This window comes from Diadema antillarum, unplaced genomic scaffold, assembly GCF_040938485.1.
Source record: "Diadema antillarum isolate AM-2024a unplaced genomic scaffold, OU_Dant_1.0 scf00000159, whole genome shotgun sequence".
Taxonomy (NCBI): Eukaryota; Metazoa; Echinodermata; class Echinoidea; order Diadematoida; family Diadematidae; genus Diadema; species Diadema antillarum.
The window spans coordinates 1055965-1074499 of record NW_027271048.1 but is presented as its reverse complement, the minus strand read 5'-3'; the positions used below and the strand labels follow the sequence as shown (position 1 = coordinate 1074499).

The following is an 18535-nucleotide window of genomic DNA, read 5'->3' as shown; positions in this document are numbered from 1 at the left end:
TAAGCTTACAGTGAAGATACATGTCACCAATAATTGGAATCACATGGAACTTTGAAATACATGTACCACGGATGAGGATTCTTCTTGCCAGGTTCTAATTCTATCTGCCACAGGCCTTTCCTACACTTGGTGAGGAATTCAATAATTTGGAAAACAGAAAAGCAATGACTATGCTATGAAAACAGTGTAGTAAAAACATGCTACTCACTGTACAGACTTTTAAGTGCCCTTTCCAGTCATTTCATCTGTGAACATGTACACCAACCCTTTGTGGCACATTCAATACAATTACAAACATGTTTGCAATCTAAATCAAGAAGGCATGTAGTACATTGTATATATGCAGCAGGTTGATATAGATGGACACTGAATAAAGTAGTCAGATCTGTAATAATAACTCATGATTTGTATGATAGCATATAGAGCATATATAGCCAAGAGCATAGAGATGTGCTTGAGGTTCCATACACAAACCAACAGTAAAACAATGGTGCAACATACGTGTAGAAAAATAAACATGCGCATTCAATGCACACAGTGCAATATTGGAGTATATTTTATGTTTATTTGTGAAGTCTGTTATCAGATGGCAGACACAGTAGCAAATTTACAAAGATTGTATATACTAAGAGCAGTATAAAGAACACCAACATACAATACTGGCTGTGTGGCATCCCCACTGGGTGTATGGGGGCCAGTGAACTGGCCTAGGTGTCTAACAATCTCATTAAAAGAGAGAAAACTTTTTTGGGCACAATGATTCGAGGATCTCAGAGCAGTTCACGTGGCTTTGTGCATGCCATCTTACTATTCAGTATGCACAGTTTGATGTATTTCAAGCAGACACTGCATCTAGAGGTCAGCAAACATGACAGGCAGACAAACCCACCTTATACTGAACTCATTCACTCCAATACGCCAGTTTGTAGTTAGCCTATATGCATATTTTCCAAATAATCCTTCTTCTTTTTTCTCAGTTGGTTAGGCAATTCATTCATTTTCAAAATGACATAATGCATAAAGCTTGCCTAATTTCTGGAATTCATGTTCACACAAAGAATGAACATGCATAAATCAGGTGACAAGAACCGTCTGCCCATTTACACTTTTGAAAGCATCCATTTCATCATTTGCATTCAATGCATTAAAAAAACTTTTCTTTTCCTATTATCAATGTCAAATACTAGTCGTAAATGACCACTTTGTTGCTGTTAGCTGGATGTGCTGGCAAGCACCATTTATAAGGATGACATGCCAGCATACATGCAATCATTACATTACAGATGACTTACTCCGTGAATTTGAAGACCAACATGCCTGTTGTTACAAACGATCTTCTTCTGCTAATGCGTAAAGTGGAACTACGAACTGGCTTACTGTAACCGATTTCAATACTACACATCCAACTCACCGACACAGCCTCTTTCTCACCATAACATTCTGCACTCCACTGTGAATATTTTAATGCACTAGCAGTGATGATAAACAGAGGATTTACTTTTACTAAGAGGTGGACAGTGATGAGATTTTGTATTGTTTTCTAAAAATTCTGCATAAGTAATGTTTGTAAACTTATAATGCGCACGTCTCTTTTTAATTGGCAGTTTGATACATTAAAGGTTTCAAAAAGTACTTATAGTAATCAAACAAAACGTGGTCCCACATCTGGTGTACAATAAACACATGAAACTACTTCCCAATTCATTTCAAAAGTTTCTTTACACTTGATGACACTCTCTCCCACTGGTTAAGCAGGAGTGATAACATCAGGTTTTACTAAATTCTTGCATGATCCCAAGCATACAGGACAACTTGATTTTGATTTGTTTTAATTATCATGAGATAATTAATCAATAAATAATAAACAAACCCCTCCCTCCAGATATGCTACCTTCTGAATGAATATCTTTTCAAACATTTTGATATAAAAACCAACAAAAACCCTTCTCATACGTATTACATACTCTGAAAGCAGCTCGACATTGGATAAATTTCCTATTGTAACTGAACTACATTCACAAATCATTATTAAATGAATTTGATTGGTGCATTGAATAAAACAAAAAAAGCTTAGAGTCTGCATGGATATGCAACACTACTTTACAGGAAAACACATTGAAACATATCAACAGAATTTAGCACAGTTCAGCTAGGCTCCCAGAACTACCATGTACTTTACACAGAGAGAAATGAACACAACTGTCCAAAACTTAAAATTAGAACAAAAGACAAAACCAAAATCCAGCGGAGAGAAATGTGCGAAACGCTAAAAAAAACTGAAACGAGGCTACGTTCGGTCCCATCCAGCTCCAGATTGTCGCTCAAGTCTACGTGGTCAATACTTGCTGGTCATTATCAGGTTCTTTGGCTCCCAAATTCCTACAGTAATGAGGTCACATCACTAAAGCAACATTGTCACACAGTGCCGTCTTTTCCTCCACAAGAAAATACGGGGGAAAATAAAGGAAAATGAAGAATGTCCACTCACATGAGTTTTTAAAGAACACTGAAAAGTACCCACAGGGAGAGGAGGCAGTCCTGCTTTTATCCAACTAAGCAGCCTTCCGTGTTGTATAGCGACTGTTGCTACGGGAGATGGCCGAACATCGCTCTTCAGTACTTGGACTCCCTGTTGAGTCAGGCTCTCTGTGCAGGTTATGAGGACAGTCAGAGAAGTGGAAACAACGTCAAAATTAAACCACACATTCACCTACACTTAGCCCGGCAAACAGACAAAGTTCTATATGTGTGTATGTTTAACTATCACAGGAAAAAATATTACATAAGAGAGAGATAGTCCCACACATGCTAAAATTCTGAAATACACCTGGTCGTAACAAATGGCACACTACATGTATCTATAGTCATGTTCACAGTTTGAATTGTCCAATTATCTATGAAATAATATGGCTGATGAGCATCATTCTATTAGCGTCGATTGTGAAATCAACGATAACTTTGATCAACTTAAAGTCGGCTACAACTTTTAATCAACTATAAGTTTCCGTTTTATGAAGAGACTTGATAGTCGATTATCGTTATAGCTGATCACCATGACTTATTATTGATTTAGTCAAAATAAAAAATCACAGGACGAGGCTGGTTTCCGGTACTGTCTGCTTCAAAACAATACAATACATAAAGCAAAACAATAAACAAAAACACGAATGTACATGATTGTTTGCCACGGCCACGGAAGCCTAGTCTGCTAGTGTGCTGCAGTGTAACACTACAGCCGCTGAATTAGAAGTACGTTTGGAACAGAACCGCAAAATACGCCGTTTTGTGTTGCATTGACGAAAGTACTGAGTAGGTCGATAGATCTAGCACATCTCGAGCTCAACGAAAATCTGCGTACGCAAGAACCGTGAAGATCCTGCACATACATAGGATCTTAGATCTAACGTCATTGATGGATAATCTGACACAGAGGATTTCTGCAGTGGGACTGTCCAAGGTGAAGGTCGTGTATGCATTGTGTCAAGTCTTGTGTGTTACGTGTAGGATAATGGAAACTTGTGAGAGTGTGGTGACTAGCTTTCTATGCTTCTGCCACGAAGTGGTGCCGGAGGCATTATGTTTTTTTTTTTTTACATCTACGGCGCAGATCGGCTTTGTAAAGAATAGATCTCCAGTCTACATGTCGAAATTCTAGACCTAGTAGACGCTCTAGTCTACAGTGTATGGTAAGTACAAACGACCCGCTGTAACGTTACTTACGCCTAACTGGTTAGATAGATCTTACTGTTGTACTAGGTGCTATAGAATTAAACTCTTTATTTTTTGTATAGGCCTACTAAACTATCAATTAGTATCTATTGACGAACTAGCTCTATGTAGGCCTACGCGCGTCAGAAATCACTGGTTTCCTCGCATATTCTTTGGCAAGATATGCATTGCACGCAGACGCAGTTCCAGCGCTCGGTTACTTGCCCTTGCTGGCGATGGCTTGATGGGCGGGCGGGCCGAGGTGCCGAGCGCGCAGGGTGGGATTGAGACTGCTGTCTAGGTGTCTGCGTGCAGCAGTCGCATAAGCAATGCATGCCGATTGTGAATTTCATGCAAGAAAAGACCATAACTAGATGAAAGAAACGTAACTAAATGTTAACAGACAAAAATTTGTGACAAGACCCCAGCTAGACTAGGAAAGTGTGACACTCATCTTTCTTCTGCAAATTGCCTTACAATTGAGTCTACCTAGACTGTCTATACTTATAGTTGATTTTTAATCAACTATAAAGTTATCATGGATTTGGAGCGGTTGTGAAAACTTAAAGTTGATTGGAGAGGAAGTTAAAGTTGATTTAAGGACTTAGGGTTGATTTGAGAGATAATCATTGATTATCTCGACTTAAAATTAATTTCATCTTTTGATAAAATGGGGCTCCTGATCTCGGCCGTCAACTGCGTGATCGCGACGAAAATTGGCACACACATTGCCTATGACGTAAATTTTTTGAAAAATTATAATTTATGCTAAATTATGCTAATTTATGCATAATGATGTATGAAAAAAATTGTGTAATCGCAAAAATTTCTTTAATAAGTATTTTATTGTTTTCTAAATTATTAATGTATTTCTCTGTATTTTCGACTTGATGTTTTCCATTGTTTTTTCAATGAAATTTGTCTGCGACCTTGTTCCAAAAAAAGAAAATATGTTATTAATTGATTTTAATCAATAAAAACCCAAAATAATCATGCTTTTATGAAATTTGCCTGAAGCACAGTTTGCATTGAAATTGTACACGAATTCACGTTTTCGAGCAATTTTTGGTCTGACATGCATGTACATATTTATGTGCAACTTCAGAACCGCGCATCCGGGCATCATAGATTTGGTGTCAAAAGATGCAGGAGATTTGAAAGAAAAAAGTCATGTAACATCTCAGCGATAGCTTTTCGCAATAGCGATACATCGCATGGAACGTCGACACCATCTTAAGAGGAATTTAAAGTTTATTTGATGAAAATCTGGTTTGGAATCAATAATAAACTTTAGCCTGTCAGTTGAGTCACCTCTACCACACAAGTTCAAAAAAGACAAATAAATTTTATCCCTTCTACTACCACACATTTATAACGGAAAAAAGATCCAATATGTCATACCATATAAATCACATGTACTTGGTCACTACACAGATATAGTTGGTTTAGAACTGGACCCATCCACCACCATCTGCAGACCTGGTGCAGAGAAAAAAAGAGGGAGAGAATCAAAATAGTTGGACAAATAAAACAAAACAACAAGCAGTGATATCCACTACTTAAGGACAGTTAACCCGCTGAGGACGGACTGATTTTGCTACAACACCCATTTCCCATTCACACCTGCCCGAGTATACTTGGACTCACCTCGACGGGTTAGTAAGTGCTTCAGACATTCAGTAGATCAAGGACTACTATGTGACATGCACATGAAATGGCATCCACTTACAAATCTAAAGAGAAATGAGCATCAGTGCACACAGCCACACTCTTATCTCTAGGTACTTGGTATTGGGTCTATGGAATACTCCTAATAATGTTCACATTCCCTGACTTGTGTGCAAGTGAGCAGTATCAACCTTGGGAATATCTAACATGGCATTTTTGCATACCTTGAACTGTGTCACAAATGCATTTCTGTTTCTTTTAAATTAAACTTGGTGATATCACATTAAATATCAAACAATAAAAGCTGTAAAGATCTCATCATAAGACAGCTATAAACAGGTATCACAGTCAGATAAGATGTTTACTGACACTTTATGGTAATCACTTCCTTTTCATTTGATGATGCTGTATCACCTCTTTTGCTTTTGATGCCATTCATCTACTCAGAGTAACATTTTTGAGGGAGAAAATTTCCCTTCCTTCCCTTCAGCATTTGAGGCTCACATGCCTTCTGATGCATCTGCGATTGTGTTTCTCATTCTTACTGTGAAATGGATTTTAATGTTATGACTTTGGAGAAGGGAACAACTTTCTGAGCTTACTGCTGTGCGCTTGTGAACTCGCCCCACTCTGATCCGGCCGTGTTTGTGTGTTGCTGCTGCTGGGCAGCTGGGGGTGGGGCGCTGAAGCCCCCTAATAAATTTGCTCCTTGCTGCTGGCCCTGGGAAGCACCGAATCCTGCTGGGAGATTAGAAGGGAATAGTCTGGTAACAATCAAAAGACAGTGTAGGAAGCAATATGTAGGGCCTACTAACATGCTTATGGTCTAGCCAATTGAAATACTTCACTCTACTTACTGCTCACTGAACACATTACACACATGTAGGTATGATGAATGTACACCATCTTTATACCCTGAACATAATTCCTTGGCTGCTCTCTTGGGCTTGGTTAAGATGAATCTGTGCAATACCCATGCGTTCTACATAACTATGTACACACGTACTGGTATATGCCCGGGCAGAACGAAAGAAAGTGTGTACTCACTGAAAGAGCTGGCAAATTTGTTGCAAAACCCATTCCTGATGAGGTGTGTATTCATTGTACACTGTAATTACTGCAGTTACCTAGCAATCAGTCTTGGTTGATTGCCTGTCATAAGCTGTGCTGATAAAAATAAAAATAAAAAGAAGCAATCTTTGCAATTTGTCATTGCTATAGAGTGCATCATGTAATGAGGCTCTGTACCTCTTGATGCACGTACAGCTTTAATATTGCATTATAAGCAATTGCCTGACCTTGCTAAATGACATACTCATTAACACAGTAGCACTTTAACCACAAAGTCAAAGTCAGTAGCAGCATTGCTCTGGCCAGGGTATTGGGCTACCAGTGTCCTCTGAAAATATGCCAGCCAGTACTACAATTCTACTTGTGCCATCACAGTCTATCACATTCGTCAAATGAGCATACGTGGTCACTGCCTACGTACAACGCAACCACTGTGCTGATGATCACGATGTGTGAACTGGCTAGCGCGATCGCAATTGACCAAGTTCACGTTCATTTTAGTTTTGTTCAGTACATAAAACAGATATAGACTGCTTTTATTCAGGGTATGATTGATATGAGTTGTCCCTCGGGATCTCAACTCCATGCTATGACTCTTGGAGCAAGCTCCTCGGGTCTTAGCATGGAGTTGAGATTCCTTTGGCAACTAATATCAACCATGCCCCAAAAAGCAGTCTACATCTGTATAATATGGAACCTCTCTACTCTGGTACAGTAGTAGCTCCAGGTGTATCTTATTGGCAGATGAATCATTATAAAATATTGTGGCCAGAGGGTTTGAGGGAGAGAATTTCTGCTCACCTGGTACGTTATTACTGGACTGAGGCTGTACTGGTTGTGATGGTTGGGCTGCTGCTCTGCTGGGAGGAGGAATGACTGGTACCCTTGCCCCTGCCCCTGGGGGTGGTGGTAGTAAGACAGGTGTGCCTCCACCCCCACCCGATGGCTTTGGTCTTGATTTGGCAGGCTTGTTCTGTTCCATTCAGTGTCAAAGGGGAAAAAAATAAAATAAAACTCATCATGAAATACAAATGTATTATGCCCACCAGCTGAATGTGGAGCACTAATGCTCCATTTTCAATGTGCTGTCTACCATGCATTGAAGATCAATCATGCGCTGAAAAACAGTAATATTTTTTAAAACCCTTGTGTTGTGGTATAATAGGCCTAATAGGCGCGGACTACATTGTTCATCGCGCATTTGTACTACTAAGTAAATGGTTTCACAATGTGATGTGTCCGACTTGGACACACTGGATCCGGCAGTCAAACAATAAAGCCTTACATCTCCTGTGCTCCGATGTTTTAACCATAAACATCCTTGTACTTGTGGTTATGTCCAGTGTCTTGTAGTTATTGCCAACCACGAAGTACGACATGGTGGCAGGGGTGGGATCAAACAGCTCAAAAATTTGAGGAAATGGACATTTTCCGGCAACGAGTTTACACTTTGACCGCCCAACGCAACTACGCATAGCCCGGGTGCAAAGCTGCATGTACGTAAACTGTGTGTTGTAGCTCAGCAGGTACATACACGGAATCCAGCGCTACTGATATGCACTAGCGCTAGCACAGATCAACTCTATGCCTACCTGGCGGCTGAGATATCGCAACTAACTGTTACAAAGCAATGACACAAGGTGATTTGGCCCAAGCCATTACTGTATTCACCTTCACTAGGGAGAGGATGGATAGCCACTTCATTTCTCTGACAATGGTCCACAGTTTGCAGGAGCTGCCTTCCAGCAGAAGCATGTCTTCGCCAAGATATCCACAATCGAATGGCTTGGTGGAAAGGACAGTATGCACTGTCAAAAGCATCATCAAGAAGACTACGGCAACCAGACAAAGCACTGCTGCTGCTCTGCTAAACTTTCGGTGTACACCAATCGATAATACACTTCCTTCGCCTGCGGAGTTGATGTTCGGTCGTCAGGTCCTAAGTTCACTTCCAACCTGGATTCTAACACCATCTACAAAGGGCAGAAGAACCAGGAGCATTTGGAACAGCACAGGAATCGTATGAAAGAGGACTTCGACTTGTCTGGACGCAGGCAAGATCTACACCCTCTCCGGATTGGACAGAGGGTCCGAGTATTGGATCAAGTGTCCCACATCTGGATCCCTGCTAAGGTGACAGACGTATGCAATGCCAGATCATACATAGTCACCACTCCCAATGGCAACACGCTCAGGAGGAACAGAGTGCATTTGAGGGATGTTCCGCAAATGCCTCTGTCGACCTCAAGTCTGCAAAAAGACGACCCTGAGCAAAGTGAGGGTGATGCCCCACTAGAGGAAGTGGGAGGTAAGGTACAACATCGCCAGACTTTAGACACCAATGGTTCCTACATCACTCGTTTCGGACGTGTCAGCAAAAAACCTTCTCAATATCAATACTAGCAAGCAGTGCGACCAAAACAAAAACACCTTGATTATAAATTATTTACTAGAGATGTGTACTTTCAAAAGTCCAGGGAAACTATTGGTAATTCTACAACCTTGTTTGATTCGGATCTCTAGAAGTGCAAGAATTCTATTCATTTATGTCTGGTTATATGTACCATCAGTTTATTTACAGATCTGAATGAGGCATAGCTTTGTATGCTATATAACATGCAGTTGTGATCTCCCAGCACACTATATATTTATTTATTTGTTGTTGTTGTTGTTGTTGGAAAGACAAGGGAGATGTTGTGGAATAGGCCTAATAGGCGTGGACTACATTGTTCATCGCGCATTTGCACTAAATGGTTTCACAATGTGATGTGTCCGACTTGGACACACTGGATCCGGCAGTCAAACAATAAATCCTTGCATCTCCTGTGCTCCGATGTTTTAACCATAAACATTCATGTACTTGTGGTTATGTCCAGTGTCTTAGTTATCATCAACCACATAGTACAACACCTTGTATCCAAAAATGATTTCACATACTCATTCCCTTGCACACAAAGAAATCACACAACACTTCAAGAGTATGCGATCACATCAGAACGTCTTAGATATAGCATACTTGCAACTACTACCCCATCCCGACTATCCACAGCTTGTGTACTTACTCCGATGTTGATTGTAATGGTTTGACCTTCTTTGAAGCCAAGATCCAGCTTTGGTCCTGGGTTTTTGGCAGCATCCTGCTCTTCTTTCTCTAACTCTTTCTGCTGTTTCAGCAATCTGCAACATACAATGAGTAATACAAAGACAAATTGGACATTAAGAATATACAAATACGAATATAAAATATTCATAATCAAAACAATGTCATTGAGATAGAATTACTCTTTAACATATTACGCTTGCTGCTCCTTCAAGAATATAAAAATCAATGAAAACAGGTATTTGCAATACATTTTGATGCATGATGTACTAATTCATTTTTTCTCTCATTAAATTGAGATAGACATCACTAATGAAGGCTCAACAATTCCCTTGGTATTTGGGACTAACAGACACTAGGATGCAATGTACTCACTTGAAATGGTCTTGAAGGGCTACATTGAAGTCAAAGGAATCCCCGCGATCTTGGAAACCGATACCGATGAAAGCTTTGCGACCTTTGTGTGGAAAGCACAGAAATGAACATGCTGTGAATCATCTGTACTAAAGGAGAGGATATATGTCTTCAGAATGTGAACAAAAAGCTTCTTGTACATTTTGTCAGTTATAAAAGTTTAACCACACAAACATCATCTTGTAAGTTCATCAACTAAAAGGGATATACAAACCAAAATCTTGAGAGATCTAATGGTAATGACAAACAATATGAGTCTTCAAACGAGAACATTTCATTGAATTGAAGTATTTATTCTGCTAGAATATCCAAGGATCATACCATGGTCATCAATCTATACTTCTGAATTACAATCCCTTTACATTTTTTTTTTTTGTGTGTGTTTGTTTGTTTGTTTGTTGTTGTTTTTTTTTTTTTTTTGCATGCATGCAGTCGTGTTTATCTGGCATGTATTCCTTGCACTTAGAAAAACAAAGTAACTCACCGGAATCATCTTGTATTCTAATCACAAAGTATCGGCTTGAGTCGAGAACTGCTTCCACCTCAATTCCAGGATATGACTCAATGGGAGCTTGAGCAAACAACTCCCCTGTCACAAAGGAAGGAGACATTTACTCCCATAAGTGAGGATATATATTATACATATATATATATATATATATATTTTTTTTTTTGACTGTCAAAAATAGCAGAATGATGTGAAAGAGAAATACACATGTCCCTGATGCTTATGCGAGAGATTACATTTGAATTGATTCAATTATGTGATGTGTCAGAAGCAGAACCTTGCAAACTAGTTGAAAGTGGGACCAGAGTACAAAAGCTGTAGGACAACCCTACACAATAAAAACTAACACAGTATCAACGCTTTCATGAATCAGCTAATACATCTCCCTTTAGATAAAATAGGAGATTCAACTGATCATAAACTTACATACTGTATAGACAAGGCAGTGTCATTCTGCATGTACCTGGTAGCAATATTAGAATGCTGTTCTGCAGCCCTACCACTCATAAACTAGAAACTAACCTGCTTTGTCTTCGAGTTTGATAAACACATTGTTTCCTTTTGTCACGATCCGCAGCCTTCCTGTCCAGTCTGGAGCATCCAACTTCCAGTCTGCTGCTCTGTTAGGGCAAAATGGGAAATACAAGAGCTAAATGTCTCATGAAGCAGAACAGTATGTTTTCATTTCTCTTTTCGGTGGTGGTGTGTGTGTGTCACTGTGTATTTCCCCTTCCTTACTTGCTAGATACAGCTGTACCTGGAAAACAAACATCTCATCGAAACGCAAGGCAGTGTCAATGAGGCATACTTTAACCCGTTGAGGACAGGCTGATTTTGCTACAACATGCATTTCCCATGAACACTTGCCCGAGTTTACTCGGGACTCGTCCTCAACGGGTTAACGTGGACATAACTGCATCATTACTATATTCACATGATTTCTGTGGAACATTAATACTCTTCTCTGCATTTCACAACGTAATTCTCCTTCTGTTCAAATCTGCCACTGGCTGCCATTTTGCATGGAACAATCAGACCATATGAGGTTATTCAACCAATCATGCAAAGATTCATGACAAATATGCATAGTGTGGAAGACAGTGAGATACTACCAATTCACACAAAAAGTGATAAATGAATATATTATAAGATTGTAAAGAAAACATACAGAAAGGAGGAAGAACAAAAATCAAAGTTAGCAACTTTTCTAGCTTACTTTTATAACTCACTCATAGTATGTTTTATCTAACAAACACTAATTGTTAGATTGAGTTGGGAATCCCCCTTTCCTTCCGTAATTATTAAAAAAAAAAAAATCACGGCGAGATTGCGTCCGTATAATAGAGAGATCCGGATAAAGGGAGGCCGGATAAGAGAGGTTCAACTGTACTGCAAAATTTTGTCTCCAACAACAGTGAAAGTAGGAATGATTCTCAGCAGCTCAATGAACTCAAGAAAAACTAATACACTTCAATCAATAAAAATGTCTGATGGCGCACTTAAAAAAGGATCTTGACACCCAACTGCTCATCATGCGACATTTGCCGAAGAGAAGGCCTACATGTACATTTGTATGTACCACTGCATGCTATCAAGAGCACAAGTAACATCAAGCTGTTTGAATAGTGCATATTATATAGTGACCTCGTCTACAGCCACTATGTCTATTTTCCAATTGGTCTACTGGCATATCGTCTATTACCGATTCGTCTAATACCCATTTGGTCTACAACTCGTTTTGTCCAGTACCCATATTGTCTAATAGTCACTTTGCCCACTACCCGTACTGTCTAATACCCAACTCGTCTAAGGAGCATTTCGTCTACAAAACAATTGATCTAATAGCCAAATCGTCTACACTCACAATGTCTATTTGCCATGTCGTCTAATATCTATTTTGTCTACTACTAGTTAGTCTACTCCCACCTCGTCTACAAGTCATTTAGTCTACATTCACTTTGTCTAGTAACCATATCGTCCAACCCTTAGTTTGTCCATACCCAATATGGTCTATACCCATCTGGTCTACTCCCAACTCGTCTACTCCCAATTGGTCTACTCCCAATTGGTCTACTCCCAACTGGTCTACTCCCAATTGGTCTACTCCCAACTGGTCTACTCCCAATTGGTCTACTCCCAATTGGTCTACTCCCAATTGGTCTACTCCCAACTGGTCTACTCCCAATTGGTCTATACTCGTCTATACCCAATTGGTGTACTCCCAACTGATATGCATGTAGTTTTACTCTCAACAATTTACCCAAACTGATCATTTCCATCTGGTCATGCTAATAATGAATATACCACTTTGTCTAGTGTCCAGTCCGTCTCACTGTCATGAACTATTCATATTAAACCCTGCCCTTGATTAGCACAAAAATCAATATTAGACTATTCTAGTTGTTAATTATTCCGCACATGCTGAATATAAAGACATACTAATCAATGGTGAGACATGACTATCCAGTCTACATTCTGGCCGTAAAATAACTAAATGATGATAAACTAGCTCAGTTACAATCCTCCATCACAAACGAATTGTCAGTCATACGAAACAGAATTACATTTCGACCGACCACCCCAGCCCAACCGTACCTCCGTGCGCATGCATGCAGCGATCTTGGCGGGATCCCGAATGAGGAATTATCGAGTACGAGTGTAATTTGATTTTCATTGCGTTTGGTAGTAAATTACACATCTACCACAAAAATAACAGCAAGTTTTTCACACTGTGACATCTTTTTTTCCTAAAAAATTGTCATAATTAGAACATAAAAATTCAAACCAAATGGGGCACCAAGAGCGTTCAACCTATTTCACTGGGAAAAAAGAAACTGGATGAAGTAGACTTAAATAACAACAAAAAAAAAAACTATAACTAGTAGTAGACCAGTTGGGAGTAGCACTTTTAGTTGGCAGTAGACGAGTTGGCAGTAGATGAGTTGGCAGTAGACGAGTTGGGTGTAGACCAGTTGGGTGTAGACTAGTTGGGAGTAGACGAGTTGGGAGTAGACCACTTGGGTGTAGACGAGTTGGGAGTAGACCAATTGGAGTAGATGAGTTGGGAGTAGACCAATTGGGTGTAGACCAGTTGGGATTAGACCAATTGGGAGTAGACCAGTTGGCAGTAGACCAGTTGGGAGTAGACTGACTGGTTATTAGACTAATTGACTATTAGACAATGAGTTGTAGACCAATTGGCTATTAGACAAAATGACCTGTAGACTATTTTATTCATAGACCTTATGATTAATAGACGAAATGGTCAATAGACATAATGGGTGTTAGACGAAATGTGACTTAGACAAATTGGACATTAGATAAAATGGCTAGTAGACGAAATGACAATTAGACTAATTGGCATATAGACAAAATGGTTGGTAGACGAGTTGGTAGTAGACGAAGTGAGTTTAGACGAGATGGCATTAGACTAGGTGGACAGTGGACAGGGTGGTTGTAGACGAGGTGCCAATTTACCCATATTATCAGGTATTGTTAGATAACTGGCAAGCAATATTCATGTAAATCTGTGGGTCTTAACCATCTCCCAAGATCTGAAAATTGTACATTCCACCAAACACACACACACACACACACACACACACACACACACACACACACACACACACACACACACACACACACACACACACACACACACACACACACACACACACACACACAAAGGCTTTCAGTATTATGAATGAGTACAAAGCCTGATAGCTTTTGAAGTTGGAAAAGTACACTTCAAATACATGCCAAAGAGGAATAATACAATGTGGCTATTCGGCATGGTGCTAATCTTCCACAGGACTTTTGATTTAAAAGAAAAATGTTGGTGAAGTGCACTCTCACTAATAAAGTATCCCGTTTGGTTTATCAATGTTAGCTTTCATCCTGCCTCACTGTGTGCCAGAGGTGACTGAATTTTAAAATGATGCATGGAGACTTGAAGGAGACTATTTCAAATGTACACACAGTGTGTGAATAAGAGGAAACAATAATAGTGTCTGACCAGTTTTGATAAAATCAGACAACTACAAAAACGTAGCAGGAAGTTATGACTACATGATATCGGAAGCCAATAAAAAGCACTCAGTGGGTCAGAGTATTTGTGGTCATGGGACTGTGATGGGTCGTTAAATCAACTCGCCTATCTTGCTTTGTTTATTTGAATATCCGTCAGTTTATTTTTCATCAGAAGACAATGTCCTGTTAACACTGTTTTGTTTTGAAATATCACTCATTTTATTCATTCTCAAAAGACATCTACACTCATCTACACTCTGTTTTAGTGGTGAAATAGTTTATCTAGATTACTTTAAACAGACTCAATCGACTAATACTGCAAAAGTGGAAATTGTGTGATGTGGAAATTTCAACTAGAAACTAGCACTAAAATAAAAGCATGTGAATATTTTTGCGTGCCAAATGTTCCAGTAGTTAATGTCATGCACACACTCAATTCAAAAGCTTTCACCTCTTATCGTGAAGTTAATTGCACCGTATCGCTGGGCCTGTAAAACAAATATACCAGGCCATTGTTCAAGGCACCAGTTTAAACTGTGTGCCTTTGGTGACTTCAATAGTACTATTTTCTTTGGGGCTGTGCCCCTCAGAAAATAGTGCGATTAAAGTCATGTACTCCTGCACATTGTTTTAACCAGAACTGCGTGAATTCTCAGGCATGGTATATTTGTATAGTGTATTCATCCAGAAAAGATTTTTTCTTAATTTTTTTAAAATTTATACAAGTGTATTTGTACACATTTTTCAAGACAGCTGCAGAACACAATGATTTCATGATATAAATGTACCGAAGAAGATGTGTGTGTGTGTGTGTGTGTGTGTGTGTGTGTGTGTGTGTGTGTGTCTGTGTCTGTGTCTGTGTGTGTGTGTGTGTGTGTGTGTGTGTGTGTGTATGTGTATGTGTGTCTACCACCTCAGAGCAATTCTGTGCAGGAAACGATGGCCATATTGCCCAGACAGCGTACATGGAGGTTGCAATCAATTTAGACTATCATTTGTTACGGGAGGTTAACTTGGCTTAACGAACCATCATAACCACCAAAAATACCCAGACTCTCAAACAAGGTGTTTGGTCGATCTCGGTCATCTTGTCGAACTCCTTTATTTACATATTCCTCCGCGGAACGATAAAGTGCCCAGAAATGATAATACAATGCACATGTATCCATAACACAAGGCATCTCATTCCATTGATCACTCTCTTCAGCCTTGAATTGGAAAGCGAAAGCCATGCCTAATCTTGTTTGAGATGTTCTTTATATGTTTGTTCCTTGTTTGCATGAGCGTTTAATAGAAATGCTACATGGAGGTTGCAATCAGTTTAAATATTAAGGTGTCTCATTCCAGTGATTGCTCTCTTCAGACATAATTTGAAAAGCGAAAGCCGTGCCTAATCTTATTTGAGCTGTTCTTTATGTTTGGGTGAAGATCTGCAGTGTTTACTGTAATGCCATGGAGAGAAAGCTCTCGATCTGTATGCCTCCATCCATATTTGACTAATGTCCTTCGAAACATGATCACACATTCTTGATTAGGAGATATAATACTAGTAGTCTGCACAAACATCTGTGTGTTACTATATTCCATCCTAACTTTGCCATTAATAATCACTTGAGTTATAGGTCTATGTTACCCAAACTCCAAACAGATGGCAAAGGACAGTCATGCACACTTATTACTTTGATTTAAAAGTGGTAATTGTAATTACAGCACACAGAAACAAAAAAAGAAATGGTTGGGTTTCTTGCGTGTGAGTGTTTGTGTGTTTGTTGATATAGTTCTGAGAAATCTTAGTTTATTTGATGGCAGTTTTGATGTTTTTACGCAGATACTCCCAACCTTCACTTTTTTTTCTTCAATGAAGTAAAAATCATCGATGTTGATATATTATGTTTCTAATCACTACCATCATCTCCTTTTAGGAAGGGTGGAACTGTCTGCTCGATTAGTGACTAATTAGTTTTTATGCCTCCGCCACGAAGTGGTGCCGGAGGCATTATGTTTTCGGGTTGTCCGTCCGTCCGTCCGTCCGTCCGTCCGTCCGTCCGTCCGTCCGTCCGTCCTTCCGTCCGTCCGTCCGTCTTTCCGTCCGTCCGTAATGAATTTTGTGGACAAGGTAACTATCAAAAGCTGTTGAGGTATCCTAATGAAACTTGGCATGTATGTGTATTAGGAGGTGAAGTTGTGCCTATCAACTTTTGGGTGCACGTGCTCAAGGTCAAAGGTCAAAAGGTCAAGGTCAAATACATAAAATTTCACTATCTCCACCATATCTATGCAATGCCTGAAGATATTTTCTTGAAACTTAGTGCATACATGTATTACCCAATTTAGATTCTCTGGTAAAAGTTTGGGTCATGAGGTCAAAGGTCAAAGGTCAATAGGTCAAGTAAAACTATTAAAACTTCTTTTTTTTCTCTGTAAATTGGAAAATTGTTCAAGGTATCTTCATGGAACATAGTATATACATGTACTGACTGGCAGTGATTATCTAGAGAATGTAGGGTTCATGGGGTCAGAGGTCAGGGGTCAAAGGTCAAGTGCGACACTTCAAAATTTTACTATTTCCCTCATGTTCATGCAATGCCAGCAGGATTATTTTTTTTTTTTACACTTGGTGTATGCATGTGTAACCTAATAGAAATTCTCTGGAGAGTTTTTTTTTTCTTTTTTTTTGCCTCAAAGGTCAAAAGGTCAAAGATCAAGTGAAAGTGCTGAACTAACTTTTTCCTCCATATCTCGGAAGTGGCTCAATTTATCGTGAAATTTACTGCATATTTATGCATGTTCTACCTGAAAGTGATTATCTTATGAATTTTAGGGTCAAAGGCCAGATGAACATGGTAACAATGTACTATTCAGTACAGAAATTGCACTTTTTCTCCATACCGGTACCATGAAAATTACTCAATGCATAAATGTATGAATGGGTCAAAGTCAAGTTAAAGTCCTTAAATCCCCAAATACATGCTCTCCTATTCATCCAATTAAACCAAGGTCAAGGAAGGTGAACATTCAACACATTTGTGACAAACTTGTCATTTCAATATTTTGCCAGTTTTGTGAAAGTGTAATCACACATTGTCCACATGTACTATCTAGACCTATTAGGAGAATCATGCATTATGGCGGAGGCATACCAGTCGCCATAGCGACATTTCTAGTTTCCATCATGAAATGGATAATGCCAAAAGGTCACATGTATGCATTCCATTTTTTTTTTTTGTGGTTGTTCTCCTGTATGAAATGTACAGAAAGAATTTGACATCGATCACAAATCTATACAGATGTCATTTCTTTTAATAGTAACTTCAGTTCAGCATACAGGGATTGTATAGTTTTGGTTGAGGCCTAAGTTCAGGTTTCTAACATTTTTGGGTGAGATAGTAAGAAACCTCTCATGAAATATGAAGGAGCATGTAACTCGAAGTGAAATTCAGCGTTTATTTGATGAAAATTGGTTTTGAAATGGCTGAGATACCCAAAACAGAGCAATCGTAATAAAAGATGGGACCCACCTTTTATTCAGACTGCTTTGTTTTACTTTGTTTTCGGATGTCTCCGCCATTCCAAAACCAATTTTCATCAACTAAACTTTGAATTCCTCCTGGAATTGTATGCTCCGTACCATTTCACAAGTGATTTCTTGATTTCTCGCGAAAAGTTGAAGGCTCATTTTTTATCTTCACTACTGTACCATCCCTATAACATTGGGGGCCAATCACACAACAGTGATTCGATCTGTGTGCTATTTTTACCATGAAGAATTTTGATATTGATATTCATGAAGGCCCTAATTGCGCTTGAATATTGTTGGCAGATGTAAAGACCCAATGCAGTCATCACCATCAGAAAATTCTTCTTCACACAATGTCAAAAGCATTTCGAGATGTACAAGGGTAGAGAGTTTAAAGGCATAATTTACCATTTGCAGATGAAACAAAATCCCAGCATTAGTGCTTCAAAATAGTTCTAAAATGTGAGATAGGGATAGAAACAAGCACTGTAAAAATTTGAATCCGTATAATCGATGATAA

The 18535-nt window shown here is 39.2% G+C and overlaps 1 protein-coding gene across 1 annotated transcript; it reads right to left on the bottom strand.

Moving 5' to 3' along the window:
- Positions 1-1132: 1132 nt before the first annotated feature.
- On the bottom strand, positions 1133-11486 carry LOC139722172 (adaptin ear-binding coat-associated protein 1-like). The gene is made up of 9 exons (XM_071633488.1): positions 11428-11486; positions 10992-11089; positions 10446-10550; positions 9923-10004; positions 9510-9624; positions 7249-7420; positions 5979-6114; positions 5110-5187; positions 1133-2646 (listed from the first exon to the last, which is right to left on the bottom strand). The coding sequence occupies exons 1-8, from the start codon at positions 11484-11486 to the stop codon at positions 5154-5156; spliced, it is 801 nt and encodes a 266-aa protein (XP_071489589.1). The 3' UTR covers positions 1133-2646; positions 5110-5153.
- Positions 11487-18535: the final 7049 nt, after the last annotated feature.